Source organism: Abrus precatorius, unplaced genomic scaffold (assembly GCF_003935025.1).
Source record: "Abrus precatorius isolate BTA unplaced genomic scaffold, Abrus_2018 Scaffold3, whole genome shotgun sequence".
In the NCBI taxonomy this organism is placed as follows: domain Eukaryota; kingdom Viridiplantae; phylum Streptophyta; class Magnoliopsida; order Fabales; family Fabaceae; genus Abrus; species Abrus precatorius.
In genome coordinates, this window is record NW_020874373.1 from 18593985 (window position 1) to 18619978 (window position 25994).

Consider the following 25994-nt stretch of genomic DNA (forward strand, 5'->3'; position numbering starts at 1 on the left):
GTTTGCTATTTCTTTTGATTATGGCTTTGTTTATGATTGTTTTAGTTCTTTTCTTTAGCATGAGTAACTAAGTCCATAGCTAGGGCTATGGGAACTATTGTTCATGAATTTATGGAATTTTGATATTTGAATTTAAATTTGATTTCCGTTTTGTGATTAGATTTTATCCTATTACGCTTCTTTCTTAACCCTAATTAATTATATCGTCAGGCAACCGTTTCTCAGTTAATTAATAGATCTATATGGTAAAACGAGACAAAGGATTAGGTGGACCAAACCAATCTTTCTCTTCTAATCGTTGTTAAATTAACAAGTTCATAGGTTTCTCAAGCTTTCTCAAATTGATGTCTTGCATGACCATTGGGGATATTAATTTAGAGAAAAGAATATTAATATTGCATGACCATTGGGTATTAATAGTATTCGTATGAATGATTGGTAATCACAAGGAAATCAGATTTAGAGTTAAATAGAAAAATAACATAAAGGATTGAATGAGAAAACCCATATGTCCTAGGTTCCTCTCCGACAAGTTTAACCAAGAAGTGCATTGTATTCTTTGCTCTTAGTTTTATAATTGATTTTATAAATTTTTGTTTTTAATTAATCTCGTATCTTTGAAGCTTAAACAATTGAATTAGGAAATTCTTAGTAATTGAAAATCAATCCTTATGGGACGATATTTTGGGAACTTAATATAAGAATCCTTTATTACTTCTCGATAGGTACACTTGCCCTCCGAACAAGTTTTTGGCTTGTTAAATTAACCTAATTCTGGGAGGAGAGGAAGAGTATTAAATCTTGAGAGAAATAGGGATAGAGTCTACATGAATGAACTAGGAGTTACTACATTTTATCGATTGAACTTTGTAATTTAATTTTCTGCTTAAGTTGATTGAACTTGAAATCAAAAAATAGTAAAACTTTTCTTGATATCATTAACTTTTCTTGATTGTCATCTTGTAATCGTAAGACTCATCCTTATGGAGGGCTAATTTTTGTGTAATCCCTAGTAAGTTCATATGGATTCTTGAATTCTTGGGCCCTTGATGTTAATATGAACCCTTCTTCATGAATTTCTTCTTTCCCCAATCTCTTGAACTAAGTTAAGAATTGAATGAGAGGGTGTTGCTTAATCAACTTCTAATTCATTTTTAATGGAAGTTCTGAACTTGGTTTGCTTAATTCTGGGTTTAATTCTAAGGTTGCTTAATCCTAAGAATTAGAGATTGGAGCCCATTGATTTGCTTAATTTTGTATAGGAATTTAAGGTTAATTTTCGCTTATTAAATTGACCTAATTTAGGAAAAAAGGTAGAGTATCTTAAGAGGAATTGAGATAGAATCTATATGGACAAACTAGGGGTTACTATATTCTATTGATTGAACTTTACAATTTAATTTTTTGAGTGAGTAACTTATACTTGGAACCACAAACTCCCGCCCCTTTTTTTACTTGTTTTCTGAGTTAATGTTTACAACATATTTGATGTATGTTTTCTATCCATTGTCACTGGAGACAACCTAGGCTTACATCCTATAGTACATTACTTTTTCTGCATGTTTTGATTAGGGTTAGGGACGAACCTTATACCAATCATCACACACCAAACTAATATATCTTCCAGGAAGGTTGGGTAAAGGAATGACATATTTCACACTCACCATTTGGAATGTTCTGAGCACATTTGTGGCAAGCATCTTTGTGCAAAACATCTTCTTCAACCTCACACTTCCAACCTTACATCAATTACTTGAGCATAAAAGCATCTTTGGAGGAATAAATGCTTATAATCTTTGGATACAAATCCTCCCAAAATCTGTATCCATAATATTTCTTCTCATTTTGTTATGCAGTTGGAGTAAAGAACAAATGACGAGTACAAATGTCACATGGAAGCCAAGACTTGAGTTAGCGTTTGAAAGTGTTGATGAAGCATGACAATTTTGGTGTGGATATGGAAAGATGGCAGGATTTGAAGTGAGGAAGCAATATGTAAATAAGCAAAAGGAAGATGGTGTTATAACATGTTGTAGATATGTTAGTTGCAAAGAAGGGCATCAAACAGATGATAAAACAAATCCACAAGCTACCAAGCACTTACCAAAAACTAGAATAGAATGTCTTGTAAGGCTAGCATTGTCTTTAACAAACAACAACAAATATGTTATACATGAGTTTGTTGAAGAGTATAATCACTTATTACAACTTCTAGAGACAACACACGTGTTTGTTTCTCATCATAAGATAATAGAAATCTAAGCTCATGAGATTGATTTGGCTAAGTCCTCTAGATTATGACAAAAGTCATCATTTCAACTCATGAGCTCTCTTGCAAGACACTATGCTAATGTTAGGCATACTCACCATAATACAAAAAATTATTTGAAGGCAAAAAGACAAAGGGGAATGATACATGAAAAAATTAGCTGTCTAATGCAATACTTTCAGTAACAATTGATAGACAACTCAACATTTTTTTTTCATGTGTACCAAATGGATGCCAATGAACAAATCAAAGATATTTTTAGGTGGATGCTAAGATGGTGATTGATTATAGAATTTTTTGTGAAGTCGTATCCCTAGACACTACATATTGTACTAATCAGGCTAATAGGCTTCTAACATTATTTTCTAGTTTTGATTATTATAGAGGTGTTGTTATTTTTGGGACAACCTTGTTGCATTATGAAATGGCATAATCATTTCAATAGTTGTTTGAGACATTCTTGGAAGCACATAATAAAAAAATATATATCAAATGACTTTTACATACCAAGATCAAGCAATGACCAAGACTCTTGTCCAAGAGTCACATCATGTTTTATGCACATGGCACTTAATGCAAAATGGAATAAAACTCCTTGGCAATTTGATGAAAAGATAATTCATTTTAAGATATTTAAAAAGATGCATTTATGATTATAATACTTCAATTAAATTTGAGGAGGGTTGGACAAGGAGTACTACAGATACAATGTTCAAGAAAATACTTAGATTATTTCACTTTATTCCATAAAGGAGAAGGGGGCATCATTTTACTTCAAGGATGTTTTCACCCTTAGAGTGCAGACTACACAACTAAGTGAAAGCTGAAATTATGATTTCAAAGCTTGTATGAAACTTGGTGTTGGCATAAAGCAATTCCTTGAACACTATGAATGAGTTGTTGAAGACAAACGTTCCAACGAGTTAAAGTGTGAGTGTGAGTGTTGCCATAAGCTAACCATGTTACAATATAAGATGTCATCAATACTAATACAAATGACCAAGGTATACACACATATAGTATTTAACTTATTTCAACAAGAGTTTGCTCAATTCTTAACTTGTTGCAAATCATAAAGGATTGAAATTTCTCCTCTAATTGAATGTCATTACTAAAGTAAACCAACAAAGGTCAAGGACAGTTACATTGATATTTCATCAACTATATCTTGCACTAGTAAAAAGTTTGAAATATTTGACATACTTTGTTGTCATGCTTTAAAAGTGTTTCAAGCCAATAATGTAAAGGATTTCCTTGAAAAGTACTATACTTAGAGATGGACAACATAAAACTGTTGTGAAATTATTCACAATGTAAAAGAAATAAAGATCAAAGAAGATCGTAAACTTAGTACCACACGTCGATATCGTCACCTAGTATGTAAAATTATTAGGTTGGCCTCCGAAGTACCTCCTTCAGATGACATTATTAACATTTTAATCGGCCAAATCAGAAAGTTATACTTGCAAGAATAAAGTAATGTGCAAAATTGGGATGATGCAAAAATTATGTTCAATAATGATGCTACACAACATAAAGGATTTAAGCACCGCCCAAGCATCTAAAGGAGAGGAGATAAATGATTAAAAAGTTAGGTTAAGTTACAAGCAAAGAAAAAGAAAAATAGAACTCTAAATTGAGTTCAATCAGCATCACAAATACTTTTTATAATAATTTTTAATATCAATAAGTACATCTATTTTAAGTTGCTTATTATAACTATATGATTATTTTTTTGTGAATATGTTTTAGAAATATCAACCAATGTTTTGTGATCTATTTGAAGTAAATTGTTCAGTACCTCCGTGTTATGATCTTCCTCACACATTAGTCAATCAATTCAGTTTTAGTAGATTTCTTGACAATAATATTGTTCAATTGAACTTTATATCGATTAAATTTTTTTCTGTAATACATGGTTGTCCATAATTTCTCTTCTTATTTTGTAGGGATAACTTTATGATACTAACGGTTCAATCCTTGATCTAAATTGATTCATAAACCACCAACTTCTTTTGTTTTTTTTTTTATTAAACATATATTTATCAAGTAATTTTATGTGTAATATGTAAGTTTAAATACAATGTAATAAAATGTGTTTAGGGAAGAGGTGTGAGTGCTGGAAGAAGAAGGGAAAAAAGTTAGAGAGGCTTTTTTACAAAAATTTAAAATGTGCTCAAAGATTTGTTTGCAAATTAAAAATTTAAATGATGTGGTATGTCACGTGAAAGTGCTGAGTTTACTCTCGGTCAACTTGCTCAACACTTAATAAAAGGGAGTTGATGGCATGAACTAAATCCTAACTTCTTAACATTCAAAGAATTAAATCATAACAAAAAAATTTATAAAAACTTATCACCAGATGCTCAATATTTATAAGGATCAAAAACATAATTAAATCTTTATAAAAAGTTATTAAATGTTATAAAAAGACCAAGTACTTATCTTAATATTTTTTGAAAATATATATAAAAAGTGTCATGTCTATCGTAATATGTGCTTCATAAATTATTACAAGAGTTCCACTTTTTTACTCAAACACTTGTTATCTCAAAACATACAAAAGATTGAGTCGAAATTTATGATGTGTAGGCAAGAAAAAATCTATCATAGAGTTTGTGCGATAAATTTAAATGAGTTGAGCTACTTGTGAATTATTTGAGCTTGACTCATTATATGTCTGGCCAAATCTATTTATTTAATTAAATAAGCAAGTTCAAGTTTTATAAACTTGACTTTAATATCTCGTGAGTAGCTTATATATATATATATACTTAAATAGTATTTTTATAATAAAAATTATTTTTTAATCTTAAGTTATTTTCATGTTCATAAAATTATATTTTATTACTATCATACTTTACTTTACTTTTTAACATAAAAATATTCAATAAATACTATATTATTAAAAAAATATTTAAAACTTATAAATTATAAATAAATTAATGAGTCAAGTTCAAGTTTCAAAATTATTAACCAAGTTAAGTTCAAACTTTAAATGGTGCTTTCTACTGTACTCTTAAACTTGAAGAGGCATTGAATATTCTCTCTAAATTATACTAAGATATTAAAGAATATTTATGTCTTTTTCAAATACATCACTAACTCTACTACTAAAATTAGTAGTTATGATTGTTCCACGTATACAAGAGCATAAAATACTTCCTTATTTTTTAGATTGCTGTAGAATTTAGTTAAATTAAATACTTAGCTCAATTTGACTTATTAATACCTTACTTATGACATATGTCAACATGAAAATATATGGCCACTACTCTAAGTAGTTTGTTAAAGCCACTGCCCTGACACTAATATGGGAGGGCATTTCAATACACTTCATCACTGGCCTTCCCAAATCTGAGGGGGTTTGATATTGTTTTGGTGGTTGTTGATCCATTGTACAATTATAGTCACTATTAGTTTAGAACATTCATACACAGCTGGCTGTTATTTTTGTCAACAAGGTAATTAAGTTGTATGAAATTTCCCAAACTGTGATCCTTTATTTGTAAGGAACTTTTGTAAGGAATGTTTAAGTTGCAATGCATTGAATTAAAAACGTCTTCTTTTTATTACCAAACAAACCGAGGTTATGAACCATTGTTTAGAGAAGCTTACGTTGTTTTGCTTCAAGAAAACCAAAGACTGAGTGCTTGTGACTTCCTTGGACAGAATTGTGGTACAAATACTTTTTACAACACTTTTTCAAGTTTATGGCAAACCACCTCCCAATATTTCTCACTTTGTAGAAGGAAAAACAAAAGTGGAGATGGTTGCCCGTGAATTGCACGAAAGGGATGAAACACTCCATCAACTCAAATACCATTTGACTAGAGCACAACACCATATGAAGTGTTGTGCAGATAAAAAGAGAAAAATTCATCAAATTGATGTGGGAAATTGGGTTTTCTTGAAGCTTAGACAGCATAAACAAAAATCAGTGGCTAACTGGATCAACCATAAGCCAGCACAAAATTTTTATGGTCCCTTTCTGATTGTATAGAAATATGGAGAAGGTTTCCTACAACTTGCAGCTTCTAGGTACTTCCAAATTTCATCCAATTTTTCATGTTTCTCAACTTCGAAGGTGTGTTGGCTCTTATTTTGCATAACCTGAATTGCCCCCTGATTTGATCATTCAATCAATGGATGAAGTGCAGCCACAACGGATTTTACAGTCAGTTGGTGACAAATAAAGGCAAAAAAATCAAGCAATATTTGGTATAGTGGCAAGGTCTTTCAACTAAGTATATTACATAGGAAGATCAATCTGTTATGCAACAAGAAGTTTTTGATTTCTGCCTTGAGGACAAGGCTTGGCAGTCCTGTTCAGAATGCGTAATTTCTACGTGAACGACAGTTATGATAATATTTTCTTCTCCTTGGACAAAGATCATGCTCTGTAAGAGTTTCTAAAACTATAGAACAGCAACACATTAATTGCTTTATTTTTTGTTATATTACAATTCCTATCAATTTAGTGTTCTATCACAATACTGCCGGTATATATCAACACAAAACATGTTAAATATATTATGTCTTTATTTTGTATTTGGATTGACATTACAAACACGCAAGATTTCTTCCGAATTACAGCAGCTCCGACATAGGAATAAAATGAAAAGATCTGATAACGTATTGAAGTGTCGGAGGTAAATGTAATGTACATAATAAGTGTCATGGATTGAGGAAATGAGCAAATTCAAAATAAACGTCGTGAAAGCAACACTTGAACCCCAAATATGTCTCAACTTAATTTAACAAATGGGTCCAAAAATAACGCCAGCTTCTGGGTCTACCTTGGCGCATACAGAGGGGACACCTTCCTTGGAACAATCTCTTCGATTTGTTCAGCTGATAAAATGGACGTATCGCTTTCATAATTGCCATTTTCCATCTGCTGGTGTAACTGGCAGAAGAAAACTACTTAGGTACATAAAATGCATCTAATAAAATCATTTTCTACTACTTACGTACGTAACTTTTAAAGCGAAAATCTCGTGAATAGAAATTGTCAAGCTTCGAAGCCACATGCAAAGCAAGCCAAGGTTGGAAAGTGTGTGTGTGTAGCAACATAGACTAACAATTGACCTACTAACAACCAAGGAAATAAATCATTCTGATGTGAAAAAAAGTATGTAATTCTGATTGATTAGCTGAACTAATAAAGCCAAAAGTAATAACATTAGCAGACTGCTTAGAAGTTTCCAAGACTTCTTGTAATTTTAAGATATGCACCAAAACAAATTACCAAATTAGTATATATGTATGCCAACGTAATGTTGTAAATGAATGCAATTAAAATTCAGAGTTGATGAATCAATTGACTGCCGCTGTTATTTTTTTCATATTGGAAGCAAGATTTGAAATGAATCTCCCTTTATTTTGAAACCAGTGTTTACCTTCTCAAGGATGGCAGATTGATCATCCAAGTGAAACTTGCGCATGTACTTCAGCATCTCTAGTTGCTGTGATGTTTTATTCTTTCAATATTAGCAGTGTAAATAAGTATCATAGATTTCATCAGAAGTTAAATTTTACCTGTTCATGTAATTTTTGTTGAGTGTGCATTTTTTCTGCAAATGCTTCTTCTCCAAGCTCTGCTTCATCGCAGGCCATCTCTTCTCTGCCAAATCGTGGTATATAAGATCATCCCACATTACATTACTGATTATTAACCCTACCAGGTAAACTCATGCATTTTATTTTGTGTAGGGACAGAGGAAAAGCTTGCATCAAATCAGAAAGTATACTCTTAAGTAGCTTCAAAACAATCACGTGCATTTTGTATTAGATGAACTTTTAAAGGGGAAAAAAATTCTAAAACCTCTCTTGCTATGATTTGAATTATAAGTTGTTTCGAACACAATAAATTAATTTAAACACATGCTAGTGTGTAAAAGATAAGTACAACCAATGAACATTGTAAAGCTTTCCACCGAGTGCATGCTTGTTTCTTTTCTTTCTTTCTTTTCTTTTTTTTTTTTTTGAGAAATAAATGTTTTTTTCAAAAGCTTTCTTAAGCAGCTAACAAAACAAATAAAACAACTATTTCTCCAATTAAGCTAATTCTTAATGAAACACTCAGGCATGAATAAAAGCATTTCACACTAATTCAAGGCTAATAAGTAAAGACTACGGATTCCAAGGATGCAATTGTCATATTCCTTAAGTATGGTGAAAATTTTGCTTTTGATATCAGCATGAAATAAGTACCAGAGTTAAGTTACTACAGAAATTAGCGTAGAACTCTTCCTCACAACAGAATAATATACAGATATCCCTGGTTCTTTGGGAGGCCTGGACCCTCCTGCCCAATTCCTTCACTAATTAATTTCCTACCTACTTCATTCCCATGTATTCCCCACTGCTCCACCGTTTGCTCTCTCTCACTCTCACTTATGAGATCCATGTTTCCTAGTAATTATTCCCCTTGACAACCAAGCTAACTTGGAGAGCTGCTTCCTGCCTCTCAGTAACATACTCCTTACATACACCTTAATGGATGGGTATCATTTAGCTCTTGAAAAGTCATTATAACTCAAAGCTAGAGAAGACATGGGCATGAAATGGACACTTTCTAAATCACTTGTTCAAAGAATTGAAGAGAAAATATTAACAGGGTAGAAGTGAGTTAGTTACATATAAAAGACAGAGAACACTTACTTTGAAAGGAATTTATAAAACTGAATCACCAAATCCCGGTCATTGTCATATACAGTACTGACTTTTCCCAGGCAGGATATACCAAATCTTGGGTCTGTTATATGAATAATAATAATAATAATAATAACAAAAACAAAATTTCTATAACGGTTATATCAAACAGAAGAGATCCTCAAGAAATTGATAAAATAGCATAAATCACCACCTGTTGTTTCAGTTACAGGTATTACTTCTTTCTTTCAATAAGTTTCAGAATAAAATAGTATAAAGTTAGGTTATAAGACAAAACAGATTCTGCAAACAATCCTTCCATTTACCAAAATGCTATCCTAAATTAAAATGGCAAGAAAAGAAATGTCTACAATAAAAGAAAAGTTTAAAAAGATGTCATTTCTATCAAATATGAAAACTGCAGTATTCTAAGAATATTTGGGAGAAGAAAACACAGAATTCGCACAAAGAAAAGAATCAAAGGCCAAGGAATAACAATATACAACCTTAAATTCCATCCAAGCCATACTCCCAGTATTATTTCTGGCAAAAAAGAATTTATAATTATTTTTGTACGGGCATGTCTAGCATGTTAACGTAATAGTATCACCCATCATGTATCTAGTGTCAAACTCATTTTCATCTCAAGGACCAAGACTAGGAAGCATAACATATCAAATAGATGATTTGATTTTGATCCATTATTTATATGTATTTGATTCTCTTTTAATGCTAAAAAGGTGATTTTTGATTTTGATCCATTATTTATATGTATTTGATTCTCTTTTAATGCTAAAAAGGTGATTTTCAATCAGGGATGCAACGTGAGACAAGCAGGAATTATATATCCAATGATGGCATCAATGGCTCCAGCCAGCAGCAGAGCTGGGTCATGATGGCACAGATATATGACATGAAAAATGAGGCACCAGTGCTTCAAAGCACAAACAACTATATGCCACCATACAATAAACATACCAACACCCATCTCCAAGAGTATCTCTTCCTGTATTGCAGTAGTCACAGCAACAGCTTCCTGCTCATCAGTGTTGAATTTCAGGAAATGACAATAAAATGCATTATTTACCGACTATTATCACATAAAGTGGAAAAAGAATAATGTTCGTCGACTTGCACTTTAATTTTATATATCCAACATTAAAATATGTCTCTCCATAAAATCAAAGCCCAATACACACACATGCTAATCAAAAGGATGAAACCATTACCACAAAGCTATTGGGTTTGTGATGACTAATTTAAAAAAGGACAACGCTGCCAACACAATGTACCAGACTTCCATCTAGAGGAGTGGGTAGATGTCACAAAAGGCTATTTCCAAATTTTAAACTAGTGACCTGGAGTTCACAAAGGTTGCAACCTTATCGTTGCACCAAGACTCGCCCTCTTGTGATGACTAATCATCAAACTGGAAAATTAGATCAAGAAGCATAGACAAAGGTTCTAGTTATTAAGCTCAGCTGTCACTCATTGACGAATTCTTCAAATCAATGGAAGAATGAACTACTGAAGTGGCTCACAAGGAAACAAAGTCGAATTATTAGGTACGTACACAATTTATGGGAGATAAGTTCAAAACTTAGTGTTTTTACACCACAATTAGAATTTCACGTCCATAACAAGCAATAAAACCCCAATTTTAATTAAAAAAGAACAATATTATAAGTACATAAGGAAATCCATCTAATTTTGTCCAATTGTCTTTCATTCACTAGCCGATTAATAATTCCTGAAATCAATAACGTTTCCGAAAACTGAATACGTAATACCATAAATAGCAAAGTCAACTTACATCGAAATAAGCTATACACAGCTTCAACAGAATTTTAAGACCCAAAATAAAAAATTAAGCGAAAAAGGGATGAAAGACAACAAAGAATCCACCTGCTTATCCCGTACGGCTTCTGCAATTCTTTTCTTCACATCTGTAGATAACAAAGATTACCATAGTACAAAGAAATAAAACGGGCTTAAGGTATCAATCAATCAATCAAAAAGCCAAACAACAAATCTGGGAAACCAAAATAAAAGGTACCAGGTTCGGAAGTAAGGAAAGTAAAATGATCGAAAAGATAACAAAGCTGTTCTCTACTCAGCATTCCAGTGCTCTGCGACCCAGTTGCCATTGACGAAGCTCACAACCTACACTACGACAAAGAGACTCCACTCTCGTCGGAAAAATAAGCCACACTGTGTGACTTAGCTGAAACGCTCACCAAGTTCACTTTATTTTTTGCTTAATAATACTAGGCAGAGACCTTTTCACATTTTACTCAGTCTTGCAAAAATAAATAAATAAATTACCGTGAAAAATAGATACAAGGTTAGAGAAAATTATTATTCTTTAATTGCTCCAGTTCAATTAAAAATATTACCCCATTTAAACTGTCCTTCCTGAGTTAATGCCCTTGTTGTCAATAAACGAAAACCTAAATTTACTCTATAGAACAAATAATAATAAAAAAGAAAAAGAATCTTCGTAAACAGAAAGTATACTTTATCATTTCTCAACAAGAAACTAAACAAACAAAAGAACAAAATATTAAATTAAAAAAAATACTAACGCTAAAAAGTAAAAACACCTGAACCTATTTAACAACAGTAACAAGTACACAATATTATTAGCAAAGGGTTCTAGAAGTGATTATCATAAATTAGAAGTCTTCATCCATCTTGAACACGTGGGCCCCACCATTGCCGTTTAAACTCGACATAACGGAAGCCTTCTGATACTCCCCAACGCGCTTCTCAAAAAAGTTAGTTTTGCCCTGCAGCGAAATCAGCTCCATCCAATCAAACGGGTTCTGCACATTATACACCTTCCCACACCCAAGTGCATCCAACAACCTATCCGCCACAAACTCAATATACTGACTCATCAAATCCCCATTCATTCCCACCAACGCACAGGGAAGCGCGTCGCACACAAACTCCCTCTCTATCTCCACCGCATCACGCACGATCTCCCTCACGCGCTCCTCACTCAGCTTCTTCCTCATCAAAGAATACAGCAAGCACGCGAAATCACAATGAAGCCCCTCGTCGCGTGAAATAAGCTCGTTCGAAAAGGTTAGACCAGGCATTAACCCGCGCTTCTTGAGCCAAAAAATGGCGCAGAAGCTTCCAGAGAAGAATATCCCTTCGACGCACGCGAATGCGACGAGTCGTTCGGCGAAGGAATCGGAGGCGTCGATCCAGCGTAGGGCCCACTCGGCTTTCTTCTTGACGCAAGGAACGGTGTCAATGGCGTGGAACAAGCGGTTTTTCTCTTCGGAGTTTTTTATGTAGGTTTCGAGGAGGAGGCTATACATTTCGGAGTGAATGTTTTCGATGGCGATTTGGAAGCCGTAGAAGGCGCGTGCCTCGGAGACTTGGATTTCTTTCATGAAGCGTCCGGCGAGGTTTTCCAAAACGATGCCATCTGAGGCCGCGAAGAAGGCCAGGACGTGGGTGATGAAGTGGCGTTCGCCGTCGGTGAGGGAGTCCCAGTGACGGAGGTCTTGGGAGAGGTCAACTTCTTCTGCAGTCCAGAAGGAGGCTTCGGCTTTCTTGTACATTTCCCATATCTGAGGGTATTGAATTGGGAACATGCAGAAGCGATCTGGGTTTGGAGCGAGTAAGGGTTCTTCGGGAATGGCAGGCATTGTTGTTTCGTAACCGGAGATATTGGAGGTTAAGGCTTTGGTTTTTGGGGTTTAGAGAGTTTGTGTTTTGAGGCGAAGGCTGAGGGTTTTAAATAGAGGGATTGGGAATCAAGATTGAAAATGAGAGGAGCGGGGAATTTGAAAATTTTTCGGAAAGCTTGCGGGAGAAGACTGAAGCTGAAGAGGGTAGTTTGGGGATTTCGTTGGAAGGATCACGGCTTTTACGGATATGGCCTTATAGATGGACGAAATAGAGGGGGTAGATGTGGAATTTGGGGTTTCGATTGTGAGTTTGTTTTGGTGGGAAATTTGAGTTGGCGGGAATTGAAGCTTTAAAATTGAAAAGAAGGTACGGTGTTTGGGTGTGAGAGAGGGGTGCGATGGAAAGGCACGTTACGCTTCCATCCTATCTTATCCATTAGTACGTCACGTGTTGTTTGGCGTTGTGTTGTGCGTGATCGCCAAAAGCCATACCATGTGCCCGCACAATGGTTTGTGCAACTCACCTATACACCGCCCCTCTCCAGTCTCAGCGTAAATAAATAAATATTTTCAAATATGATGCAACATATAGTATTTTTAAAAAACATTATGAGTCAACAATTATTTTTTATGTAAATGCTGATAGAACAATAAAAAATTATAAAATTTTAAAAAGGTAATATTTTTTAAAATATTAAAATATAAAAAAGTCAAAATTTATTAATGGCAATTTTTTAAAATAAATAATTATTAATGATAATTTTTTAAAAATTAATAAAATTTTGAAATGCAGAAAAACATTTTGAAAATTTTTCATATTTTTTTAAATTTTTTCAAAACACTATATTTTTGTAATTTTTTTTATTTTTCCCATATAAAAACAAAAGTCATCCTGTATTCGTAATTTTATTTTTCCATTTTCTAGCGTTATTATTATTGCAATATCATGTAATCGATTGTATTATAATATAAAAACTGCAGTCGTAACATAGTAAAATTTTAAAAATTATATAATTATACCTGAGCAAGTCCCAAAACAATTTAAGAAAGAATATTTCGTCCTTTAACCATTTCCAAATTAGAGAAAATGCATAGCCTGACCATATAATGTAAATCAACGCATAAAACATAATCTGAAAAAAGAAATAATACATTAATTCATATTTGTTAATCTATTTTAGAGAATTTTTTTAAAAATATTAATCAAAACAATAATCATTTTAAAAAATAAATTAAAATAACTGTATACAGTTAATTTTTATTGGTATTTAACATATATTAATAAACCATATATCATAAACTTTTTGCATAAAATTCTTTGGCTTAAACATGTTTTTTCTCACATTTTTTTTATTTTTTATTTTTTTGTTTTATTTCCTTCAAACAACTTTTTTTTGTTTTGGTTTCTATATTTTTATAATTTTTTATTTTTAATTCTTATTATTGATCTAGTCCATTGAAATATTATCAAATTTTAATTTTTAGTTAAATCATGTTAATTAGAGGACTAAAAAAATAATTTACAAAAAAGTATAAATTAAAATAAAAAATTTACTAAAACATAAGAACTAAAAATATATTTAAGTTAATTTTTTAAAAAAAATATAATATTTATATTGTTTACAATCGTATCAAATTATATGTTAAACTTATTATAAATAGCAAATTTTGAGAAGATTAATTCAAAAAATGTGATTTATTTTAATTTATTTAGTTCTTAATTATGTTTTATGTTTCAAATTAAGTTTAATGACAATTATTTAAAAAATATCAAGCCCATAAGAATGATATTTAAGGCTAATGATCAAGTATTTAAGTGTAAGAAATCTAATGCAACAAGTAACTTGATAATTTTGAGTGAAAAATATTCATAAGGCAATTTATAAAAGGTTATCTCACATAACATTTAAAGGATATTTAAGATTTGAACATCTGAGATTAAGTTTGACTTAGGGTAGTTAGTATATACTTTTCACAAAGTGAAAGTGACACATCATATTTGCCTCTAACAAAGTAATCATTGTCTCTAGTTTTGCATTATACTAAGATAGAAATTGCATTGTCCTAATTAACATAAAAGCAACTTACAAGTCACATGTCAATTAAAAGTTACCTAAATACACCAACAATTAATGTTCTTTGACTCGTTTACTAACCCTAACACAATATATAAGCACATCAAGAGCAAAACATTAGAATAAACCAACAACAACCCATTCCCTTAACCTTTGCTTTCCTATTTCTTTCTCTAAAAATTTGTTTGGAAACATACTCAAATAAAAAAAAAAACCCAATAGAAAGCATTAACAATTAATAAACATAACCAAAATCTTTGTTCTTATATGGATACACATTTCACACCGTTACAAATCATTTAATGACATTTTTTATTAAATTTGTATCAAAGTCAATATTATAAAACTCGAACCAATCGTTGACTTTATGTAAATACTAAGTTAATAGAATACTAGTTGAACTAGTGAATTATAAATTAAATTTATTTTTGTTAACATCAAAATTTTACTATTAGTCAAAGATCATCAGTTGAATAAGTTTGACTAATGATAGCCTACAATAAAATAGCTAAAATTAGGTACCAACTAAGGCAGAATAACTAATTTGGTTACTAGCTGAGTTCGTTAAATGAGATAAAGAAATCAACTAAAACTAATTCTTAATGATTAGCTAATGTGACACTTCAAAGACTTTAATATCATTCCAAACAGGATATGTTGATCATTGAGGAAGTAAAAATATGGGTGCTAGTCATTCCTTAAAGATGAGTGCTAAGTTCAAACTCAAAGAACAGAATGGCAATCGTCCCTTATATGAAGCTTCATACAAAACATTTTTCACTAACTCCAAAAACTTGAATAAATTAGAAACATGAGGAGTTAACATGAACCCAACTTGAAATCCCAACTATTGGATCTACAAACTACTCAAAAGTTAATTGAAGTGTGAGTTTCTAGCTATATTTTGCTAGAATAACATTTGGGATAGCATATTAGACATGCACATCATATGCTCAGCTAATATACTCAAAGCAATACCATTTGTTGATGAGGAAAGTTAGCTTACTTGGCGGCAAAAAGTTGCTAACTAAGCAACTCAACATGCTACACATGTAAAGTAGTGAGTTAAGAACATGAGTAGCAACTTTTTAGGTCAAATAATTTCTCTGCATATACTTTATAAGCTGCATTTGAACATACTTTAAGTTCTCACGCTGTCTTATTAAGATAGAAGGAAACTAATTACCCTACCTATGTTAGACATGATTAACAATAAAAATATATTTTTAATATTTAAAATTAATTTTAAATATATTATTATTATTATTTATACGTTATCATTTCAATACACGAATCATATTCATTGATTTATTTGTTTTAGAATTAATTTTAATACTTTCTATCACAATTGTTAAAACTTGTAAAAAAATTAATTATAATATATTGTAATTTATATTTTTAGTAATAATATGTTACACTTTCATCATTATATATACGTTTTATTTGGGTAAATCTTCTGAAAACAGAATAAATAATTAATATAAAAATAATTAAAACATTTTTAACTTAAAATAACTTATTTTTTTATTTTTCAAAATTATGAGAAAGTCTTTTATTTAATTTTTTTTATATGTCTACGATTTTGTCCTTAGACAAAATTTTGTTTTCGTAGCTGGTTCTAGTTGATTACGTGGCGCGATTTGATTTGCCTTCTAGATGAGACGATTTTGCTGACGGGTCTGTGATCAGAGTAACTGAGTAACCGTCTCCCCTCGCCTTCGCTTGCTGAACGGCGTGCCCGGCGGTTCCGACGTTTGTCGCGGCAATCTCGATTTGATCGTTTGCTCGATAGTGGCACGAAGTAAGCAGAGCGTTTAGCAATTCGGTATATGAATGAGAGTACTTAGCTTCTCTGAGCGGTAAATGACCACCTTTTTTTTTTTTGTTTTCTTTTATGGATTTTGAAAACTTTTATACATTTCCCATGGAAACAACGGGTGTTGTGTTAAATGCAAAACCGTAAAGCCCCGTAAAGATATTGGGCTCGATTAAAAACAGAAAGAGTATCGTGGTTTTTTTTTTTCATAAATAAATAAAAAATATTAATTATTTTTTAAATATCTTAAAAAAAATTTACACAAATGTCTTTAAAGTCTATATAATAGAAATTGATTCTAATCCACTTATGATAAAGTTTTAAAAATTTATTATAAAAAATTAATTTAAATTAACTTTTTTGTGTTTTGAAATTTTTTTACTTTTATTCTATTTTTTTAAAGTTTTTACACATAAATAATAGTACAAAAAAAATAATTAAATTTTATGAGATTTCATAATGAAATGGATAAGATTAATCTAAAGAAAAATGATGTGGATTGTGTAGAGGATAGTCACACCAAATAGACATGTCTAACTGCTTCATCTTCTAACCTATATAATTGATTAACTGTATTAGATAGTATAAGTAATATTATTAAATTTAATTTATTGTAATATGTATGTTGTTTATCACCTTATTTCTTTTTATATTACAAGTAATATTGTTAAATTTATATAACTATTTTTTTTAAAGAAACTTTATTATTTATCACTTTATTATTTACCATCTTTTAATACATTTATATTTCAAAGAACATAAAATTTAAAGTCAATTAAAATTAAACATTTTACACTACCATACTTTAATAATTAAAAGACCAAAATCAATAAAAAAAAACATAAAATTAAAAGTCTTAAACCATCGTGCTTTAATAATTAAAACTATTACATAAATTAAATTAAAAGTTTACCATACATATTTATTTAAAAGTAGAATTAAAATCGATTTAAGTTTACTTTTATATAAACAAATTTTAAAATCAAAATAAAAATCAATTTAAATCGACTTTTATATAAAAAAATTCAAAAACGGAATGAAAATATCAACTTCTAAATACAAAGTTTTTAAAAGCAACTTTTGTATAATTTTTTTTTAAAATCAAAATAAAAGTTAATTTAAATTGAATTCCATGTAATAAATTTTTAAATTTTTACAAAAGTCGATTAGGATCAACTTTTATTATATGTGACTTTTAGAATATTTATGTAATTTTTTTTTTCAAAATATTTAAGAAATAACTAATATTTTTAATTTATTTATGAAAAAAAGTCAAGTATTTAGGTGCAAAATAAATGAAAAAGAAATTGGGAGTTGCTTTTTCACCATCTTTTACTTTTTGTAACTTTTTAATTTTTTTTCAGAAATATCTGTAATTTTTATAGGTTTAGGTCAAATCCTTTTATTCTTCGTTTGAAATAAATTTTGGAATTTGAAAATTTGTTAATTATACTTCCAAAATTTATTTTTGAAATTATATATCTTCAGAAATATAAAACTTAATATATTTGTTTGAGAAGATGATGAAGTGCTTATATTATAAAATAATGTCAGGTAGCTTTTTTTTTTCAGTTTATGTGAAAGTTCAAAGTTAGACGTTTATTTTATTTTATTTTTAAATTACACAAAAACTAGACATTTACCTTAAGTGAATTTTCGTTTAAATAAAAAAATTTGAAATTTACTAGCGAAGTTGCGGTGGTACTATCAGAAGAGTCAAAGAAGATAAAAAGAAAATATGAAGGGAATAGAGAGTTTCACTTAAGCCAAATTTAGAGACTTAAGTAAAAATTATTTTTCCGCTTTTTAGATTTGCTTAAGGAAACAAACAAAAAAAACTCTAGTTCAGTTCCGTGTAAATCGGAAAGAATCCACCGAGTCTTCGGCAAGCTTGATAGGTCATAGTCATAGAATGTCTGAAAATGTAGAATCATAAGCAAGTTGAGGTCACAAAAGCTACAGAAGAAACTATACAAATGTTTGTGGAACAAACAAAGCAATCTGAAGTAATGTGTATTTCCCAAAATCTTCTCAAATAGGATATGATAATGTGCTTGTGTGCCCCATATGCATCAGTATCTTCGCTTTGGATTACCAAAATAGGTTTCACCTGATAAAGGTTGTTTACCTAAAGTGTAGCTAGTACTGGCTTCATCAACCCTGGTGGTATCCCCAGTGAAACTAGCTTTTGCAAGCTCCCTTAACATCTTCAGCTCATTATTTAGCCCAGACTTGTGCCCCTTTAGCCATTTACCTTCCACTTCAATATGCGTGCTTGCAGCTGTCTCTGAAGTTGTAGGATCTCTTCTTTCAATAACATTGGGGCTGGGAGTACCTGGACTTTGCACAGGGACTACAGTGGCAGTCATGGCGCTGATTGGATCCATGTATCCGTTTCTATTTCTTCTTTCAAATTCTGCTCCTGAAGATGTAGGATTGACTGAAAGGTCTGTTTCTGGCTGGGAGAAAGTGGATATCACACTAGACCAATGCTTGCTTGGAAGGAACGGCAAGATAAGTCCCTTGGCTGCAAACTTTATTCCATGCCTTAAGGAATAGTTCTGAGGCTGTGAGAGTTTTAATAGGGAATATACCATAGCATACCATTGGTTGATAAGCTGAACAATGAAGGTAAATAGTAGAAGAAACAACATAACCAAATCCCATGTTTTAGCTTCAACTGAGTTTGACCCACTATGAAGGATTAAGATACCAAACATGCCTACCTCACTCAAGAGAGAAATACTTTCCACTACCTGAACACCTCTGCTGATGTATGGTTTGGTGGTAAATAGATAAATGAACTGTATTGATGTAATTATCAATGCAAAGAGGCTTTTACTTAATTTTTCTGACGGGTAAGCTACTGATATTATTCCCAAACCAACTCTTCTTAATAAGTCAAGGATGATATAGGATGCTCTCATGCAGCCTAAAGCATGCTTGAATGTGGAAATTTTGTTTTCTTCATTGCTGTCCTCTGAATTGACTGTCTTCATTCTCCCAATCCCACTTTGGCCACTTTCAGTCCACTTGGTTATGGTGTTCAGTTCATTTTGATCACTTAAAACTAGCACTGGAGGACCCTTCCAATTATCAAAGAGAATTCCAAAGCGTGAGAGGAAAGAGGAAGGTAGCCTTTTCCTGTTAAACCACTTTCCGGTTGTAGGCCTCCCAACAGAAAAGAACCATAGCTTAATATACCATTCTTCTTCATCAGTTACTTGTTTGAATTCTTTGTACTGGGCAAAACTTCCAGAATAGATTGCAATAACCAGAAAGAGCAATACTGACAAGATGAATGCTGCAGGGATTGCCTGTAACAACACCCCAGTAATGATTCCCCCTGTTGTTCCACCTGCATATAAATGTAGTCATAAAGGATGAAATACATGAATTTAATCTTTAAATAATTGGTTTTGGAATCCGGTAAATACAGATGACTGAAATTGGACACTGTCAAGTTTAGTCACTTACCTTTTATTACAAATGTTGATGACTGAGAAAGACAAGGTAGCATGAGAATCAGAAGAAAGAGCTCAAACCTAGGAACTGATAAACTGCCTTGAGGTGGTCCCCCTGTCCTCTTTCTTAGGATGAATATCATGAAAACATGAACTAAAATTAAACAGCCTCCTACCGCACCCAGCCAGAATAAGTTCATCTCCATGTCCTGCCACCTGTTGATTAGAAAAACAAATCTCAAATTTTCTTAATTAATCTTGCAAATTCAGAAACTCCTTTTTCCTGTCAATAATGAACATAATAAATTGGAAGTCTTGTTTTGTTTTGTTTGGTCAAACTGGAAGTCTTGTTTATGCGACCATGTTAGGTGTGACGTGTGAGTGACTGCCTAGAGTCTGATGTTTAAACATAAAGGTTAATTGTAAGGCTAACTACCCTTTGTGATTCTCCATTCCTTTGATGACATTGCCAGCAAATATTGGTTCTCCTCTCTACAAGGGAAACGAATCAGTTGCAAACAAGTGGCCATTCATGTAGTATTGTAGTGCTTTTAAAGTTGATATTAAACTCACCAAGAAGTAAGTGAAATATTCTATTGAATTGAGAGGTAGACCATACAATGTACTTGTCTTGCTTACATTGTGCTGATTATAAAGCCGACCAGATTTGGTGGTTATTTCAGTTGGAAATGGTAGTTTGTGTTCAATATAAGACAAATTCATTAAATCAGTTTGTCGTTGATCTCTGTTATTAGAATGCTCTCTTGCAGACAAGTCATTACTTCTTTCTGGATGTTTCTCTTTGTCCAAGATTGAAGATGAAGAGTCAAAATCTACCCAAGGAAGTTTGTGACGAGGTATGAGCCACATTAGACCTCTTGTTGTCTCAGAGTATTTGATAAATTGATTAGTTGAAAACCAACTTGAAAGGGCAAAGACTTGTAGGTGTCCAACCATTCCCTGTAAAAGTGTCAATGTTTGTAAGGTAACCCTTAAATAGAGATGATGTATACATTAGAAGAACTCTGACAATTGAAAAGTGTTTGTATTCTAGTTGTAATACCATACATAAGTTTCTTTGCTTACATGTAGATTCATTGATGGGTTGGAAGCAGGACAGTTTGTGCCTCCCAAAGCAAGCATGCTTATTGCTTCTAAATTTGCGGAGGAGAGTGAAACCATAGCAGTTATTAGTGATGTTGCTACCGTTCCGGCACTCACAAATGTGTACAGTGCAATGGATATTGCAGGGGTGGAATCTGAACATATGATATTAGAGTGAGTCAAACATAGAGAACATTATATGGTTCATGCACTGTCACTGTAATAAAGTTATGGCTTTTCACTTATTTCTGCATTCCGATTAGATTGGCATATTTTTTATGCCTAAATTTGGTTAGTGTGAAAGTAGGAAAAGACGGCGAAAAGCTGATTAATTCTAGACCTGCTGAGATGTGTATTAGATACAAACTACTAAAATGTATTTCTGCAAATAATTTAGGTGAGTACCAGAAAAATAAAAATCATGATACTCTAATGCATGACATATTACTTTATTATGTGAGTTTATGTTTTAAAAACCAGTTTCAACATCAGTTTTGAAATGGACTAGACACCATCAGGTTCACAGGTTTTCTAGTTGAACTGTCTGGTATGGTCCAGTTTTTTTAAACAAAGGTGTTATCCATATGTAAGTGCATAGTGCTCAACCTTGAATTCTGTTGATATTGAAATAGAGCATTTAATTTTGAAAGCTACTAAAGGAAGTGTAATATAATAATCATCATTATAAGAATCATATGGAAGGAAAAAGAGATATTCATACAATGCTTGATATCAAGCTGGTTAGATGCCAAATTTTCATTTCCTGAAATATCAGTTACCTTCCCTGCAGGAATGGTAACTGACACCACCTTCTTTGTCATTGCTTGGACAGTCAATGAATATAAAGCTCTTGATAGCTCCTTAAACCTACATGGAAGAAAAGGAGAAATTTCAACATCATTCAAACCCTTGATGAAATATAATATTAAATACTCTCAACTTTATGCGTTGAGCCATTGTGTAAAATAATATTAATATGAATATATGCTTGCTGTTAGTTTACTACACCTGCCTTATCAATCTTCCTCCCGAGACTTCTACCGTAGAGGCCCCAAAGCCAAATACTGGCTTTGTGAACTCAGCAATTATGTTGATGTTGAAATCCCTTGTTACACCGAGGGAGCTGGTCCTTAGTACCACACTGGGATTCATCGTGTCTATGTAAAATAAGGTAATTGGTTTGAAGTTAAAGCTACCAAGAAAATGAATATTAATATCATAAGCATTAAGCACAGATGATGCAATACCATAAAGGAATGTGATAGGAGCAACAGGAGAGACAGGAGTGCCGGTCCATCCAAGTATTGCTGTAGCTTGTAATTCAATTGTGATAATCTCAGTTGTGGGTATGCTCTTGAGCTACAAAATGAAGCCCATTAGTAGTTAGGGATATAAATATATAATTGTTAGTATCAGTTCATATTCTAATTTTTTCAGTATATGACTTCTACTAATATTCATGGTAAGAAAATAGGAAGTATATCATACTAAAACAATTTCTTTCTTACTTTAAAACCAAATCTGCGGGTCTCATTGCTTCTACCATGGAGAGGAGTCAAGACACCAGAGTTAGCATGTAGTGCATTTAGAACTTGCTCAGTTGAGTTTCTTATAGGAATGCTAAAATCCAAGAAAATTATAAGGTCTTCTTGTTTGCCTGTTGCAATGACTGTTCTTGGGATACCTTTAATTTTCAACTCATAAGATGGAACAGATGTCCAAAAGTCCACCATTACCGGCCTTCTATCTAAGACAACCATATTTAAATATATATAAGTGCCATAAAAATAATTTTTTGTTGAAGGATTTTGCTAACGAGTGCCCTTGGGGCACTGGTTAAGGAATGGAAAGTGATGCTGACAAGCTTTTCTTAAAAAAAGTGTTAGACTGCATTGAAAATCATAAATGAAGTTTATTAATTATATTTTTTGACAAAATCTTTTTACTTTTGATTCTTTAACCAGTGTTTGGAGACACTGGTTAACAATTGGCTTTGGTTATAAGTCAACAGTTGAACCGTGCAACTAGAACCTCACCAAAGTGAATAGTCAAAGTAGAACCATTGGTCCTTATGAACTGGTTTCCAGCCTGGTCAGCGCAACTATTGGCAGCCATTGTGATTACAACACGCCCATATGTAATTTTTGAGGAGATAATTACATCAAGGCTATATTTGACGCCTGGTCTAATAATTTGTAAAGAGGATGCATCCACGAGGGCAGGACCAGCTACCATAATCTTAGAAGTTAAAACATAGTCAAAATGTTGTCAACATTTTCAAAGAAAACTACAAATTATAGATATTTTTAACACAATGCTCGTCATTAGAAATCAACTTACATCACAGTTTGATGAGTTTAGCCAATCAAATCCTCCCAGTCCTGTGCATGGTTCACTGAATGTGATATCAATTGGTATCTTTTGTCCATTTGTATGCGTCTGTTGACTAGTAATGACTGCAGTTGGGGGTATTGCATCTATTGAGTGAAGAGGAAATCATTAGCAAGGCTCCGGAATGCTTTACTGAAGATTAGCATTGTGACCAGCGAATCAGGCTTAAATGGGGTGAGAAGGAAATAATATAAATAAATGAATGCTCACCAATGAACCATGAGTAAAGTGACGAATTTCTTTCTGCTTTGTTTGTACTGACATTGAGAAGCAAACTATGCTCCTGGTTTAGAGTTAAGTTCTTTAACAAAATGCCATTAGCTTGGCAAGGGTAAGCTTTGCCATCAAGCTGTCAAGCGAAATACCTTGATCATCAATAACTTGGATGAACACTTTCAACAACAATGAGGGAATAACATTTTCAAAGAGATCGTCTGTACACACCAAATGCACACACATTGCAAATTGTTTGACTACCACAACAATAACCAAACCTTTTTCCATCAAACGGGGTCAGCTACAGGAATCGAACCACCCCATAATGTTCTGTTATTAAGACTCGTGTCCATAGATAAACTGTGACCTATACACGACCTTATAAATGGTAAAGAGAAATTGCATACCTCACATGAAAATGAACAAGTATTTCTACTGCATGCACTGGAACCATCCAACCTCTCAACTAGATACTGGAAAACAGCGTTAGAAGAGCTAGACCAAGGTGGAGGAACGCGCTTGAAATAAACCAAAAGTGTTGATTCAACTGGGATTAACAACAAAGCCACCACCATCAATGCAACACAAGCGCACAGCTGAAGACACTTGAGGGTGGCCATAGTACAAGCCGAAATTACTACAACGCTGAAGCCAAAATGATGAAAAGAAAAGGCAAAGGAGGAGGAGTTGGAGTTGCGGTTGTAGGTAAGACAACATAATGCAGTTGTTAGCACTACATTTATGCGTCCAACGTTCATCGCAGCTATAAATGGAAGAGACACCCCAAAAAGCTACAAACAACTACCTCAGTTATTATTGTCAGCCTCATCATAACTGCTTATTTAAATAATGCTAGTTCACGTACCTCATTAACTGCTCGCTTGCCATTCAATCTATAACTCATTTTTTCTCTCCCCAAAATTTATGGCAAACAATAAAAATTTAAGAATGACAATACAAGGACAAAACTTAAGCGTAGTAGTACATTACATGTGTTTTATGTTATTTTTTTATCAACGATTTTTCTAAAGTGTACTTCAGGAGGCATGTAAAGAAATTAAAATAATTTTTTTTATTAAAAATAAGAATACTCATTATCTCAAAATTATCAAAAGTATTCAATTCATATTTTTTAATAGTAATTTAAATTATTCAATAAAGTATATTTGATGTTTCTTAACATGTTCTCTTGGATACATTTCATGCATACTTTTATTACATGGATTACTCGGATGAAATTCAAATTTTAATTGCGTAATAGCTCTAAAAGTTCCTATGATACCTATATTTTTTCTCTATAAAAATTTAGGATATCATTCACAATTCGCAAGTTCATAATTTTTGTTCTATTTTTTTTTTATAAAAATACCAAATTTTTTTTCTCTTGATAGATTTCAAAATAATTTTAGTATGATGAAATTTCTGAATCAGTAAACATGCACTCAAATTCATAAAAATAAAACAAAAATAAAGAAAGGAGATACAGATCTTTTATCATTAATTTGGTCACACCTACAATTTATGAAGAGAATATAAGACCAAGAGGAAGCAAATAGAGATTTTATTTGCAAATTGTGGACCCATAAAAACAACTAACTTAAGCAACTCATGTCTAACGCCCTAAATTTTGGTAATATTATTTATTAATAATTATATAAATTTAAATGTATATTCATGTGTGTATTTTCAGATATATGTTGTGAATATGTATATGTATATATATATATATGTGTGTGTGTGTGTATGCATGACTAGTTGGGCTGAAATGGGCTAAGTGCCTAAATGCAGAGTGAGATAAGACCCTGAGAAGAAGGACTGAAACTATTACTTTCTCGTTGTAGCGAGAGAACGATAGTTTGGGGTGCATTTTTGAGTGCAGTCTCGCTATAGCAAGAGGGTCTCGTTGTAGTGAGATTCTGCAGAAATCAGAGTGCAGTTTTCTCTGATTTTTTCACTGTAGCGAGAGGGCATATCGCTGTAGCGAGAGTGTCGCGACCATAAAAGGATTTAAAGGGGGTTAGGGTTCGGGGAGAGTTATTTCTCCCTCTTCTTTCGATCCTCTCATTCCCAAAGCCCTTTCCACCGATTAAATTGCCTCCAAAGTCGTTCAGGAGCTTGATTGAAGGTTGAATCCGTGTGGGAAACACTTAGAGATGAGTTTTAATGGTTAGGGTTTCGGTTTTACATCCCCTTTCTCTATTTTCGTGGTTTCCCTGGATTCTCAAAGAGTTTCTCCATGTGTTTAGGACGAAATCCGTGAGGAGAAATACTTCTTGGTGGATTTAGCGTGTGGGACATCAATCCGAGGTAAGGGGGGACTCTACCCTACTCCTTTATGTGTGATTTGCTGATATT

The 25994-nt window shown here is 32.4% G+C and overlaps 3 protein-coding genes across 5 annotated transcripts; all 3 read right to left on the reverse strand.

The window, feature by feature from the left end:
- Window positions 1-6840: 6840 nt before the first annotated feature.
- LOC113863000 lies at window positions 6841-11721 on the reverse strand. Of its 3 annotated transcripts, none has more exons than XM_027496357.1 (8): window positions 11640-11721; window positions 10983-11089; window positions 10832-10872; window positions 9905-9962; window positions 8936-9029; window positions 7811-7895; window positions 7672-7737; window positions 6841-7178 (listed from the first exon to the last, which is right to left on the reverse strand). In XM_027496357.1, the coding sequence occupies exons 2-8, from the start codon at window positions 11071-11073 to the stop codon at window positions 7065-7067; spliced, it is 549 nt and encodes a 182-aa protein (XP_027352158.1). In that variant the 5' UTR covers window positions 11074-11089; window positions 11640-11721; the 3' UTR covers window positions 6841-7064. The 3 variants fall into 3 exon arrangements, with proteins under 3 accessions (XP_027352158.1, XP_027352155.1, XP_027352156.1); XM_027496354.1 differs by lacking the exon at window positions 11640-11721 and adding an exon at window positions 11444-11494; XM_027496355.1 differs by lacking the exon at window positions 11640-11721 and adding an exon at window positions 11323-11469.
- Window positions 11577-12692, reverse strand: LOC113862999 (ribonucleoside-diphosphate reductase small chain). Its single transcript, XM_027496353.1, has one exon. The coding sequence runs from the start codon at window positions 12589-12591 to the stop codon at window positions 11602-11604; it is 990 nt and encodes a 329-aa protein (XP_027352154.1). The 5' UTR covers window positions 12592-12692; the 3' UTR covers window positions 11577-11601.
- A 5831-nt stretch (window positions 12693-18523) lies between these two features.
- Window positions 18524-21116, reverse strand: LOC113863563. The gene is made up of 5 exons (XM_027497193.1): window positions 21015-21116; window positions 20502-20888; window positions 20365-20420; window positions 19942-20144; window positions 18524-19822 (listed from the first exon to the last, which is right to left on the reverse strand). The coding sequence occupies exons 1-5, from the start codon at window positions 21108-21110 to the stop codon at window positions 18537-18539; spliced, it is 2028 nt and encodes a 675-aa protein (XP_027352994.1). The 5' UTR covers window positions 21111-21116; the 3' UTR covers window positions 18524-18536.
- Window positions 21117-25994: the final 4878 nt, after the last annotated feature.

Bases quoted from the DNA above. Each gene is read 5' to 3' on its own strand.
- LOC113863563 (XM_027497193.1), bottom strand. From the start codon at position 21,110: ATGGTTTCACTCTCCTCCGCAAATTTAGAAGCAATAAGCATGCTTGCT. The intron at 20,889-21,014 runs GTAAGCAAAGAA...ACACTTTTACAG, and splicing joins ACCCATCAATGAATCTACAT to GGAATGGTTGGACACCTACA. The intron at 20,421-20,501 runs GTGAGTTTAATA...TTTCCCTTGTAG, and splicing joins AATATTTCACTTACTTCTTG to AGAGGAGAACCAATATTTGC.
- LOC113862999 (XM_027496353.1), bottom strand. From the start codon at position 12,591: ATGCCTGCCATTCCCGAAGAACCCTTACTCGCTCCAAACCCAGATCGC.
- LOC113863000 (XM_027496357.1), bottom strand. From the start codon at position 11,073: ATGGCAACTGGGTCGCAGAGCACTGGAATGCTGAGTAGAGAACAGCTT. The intron at 9,963-10,831 runs GTGGATTCTTTG...ACTGATGAGCAG, and splicing joins AAGCCGTACGGGATAAGCAG to GAAGCTGTTGCTGTGACTAC. The intron at 7,179-7,671 runs GTAAACACTGGT...TTCTTCTGCCAG, and splicing joins AATCTGCCATCCTTGAGAAG to TTACACCAGCAGATGGAAAA.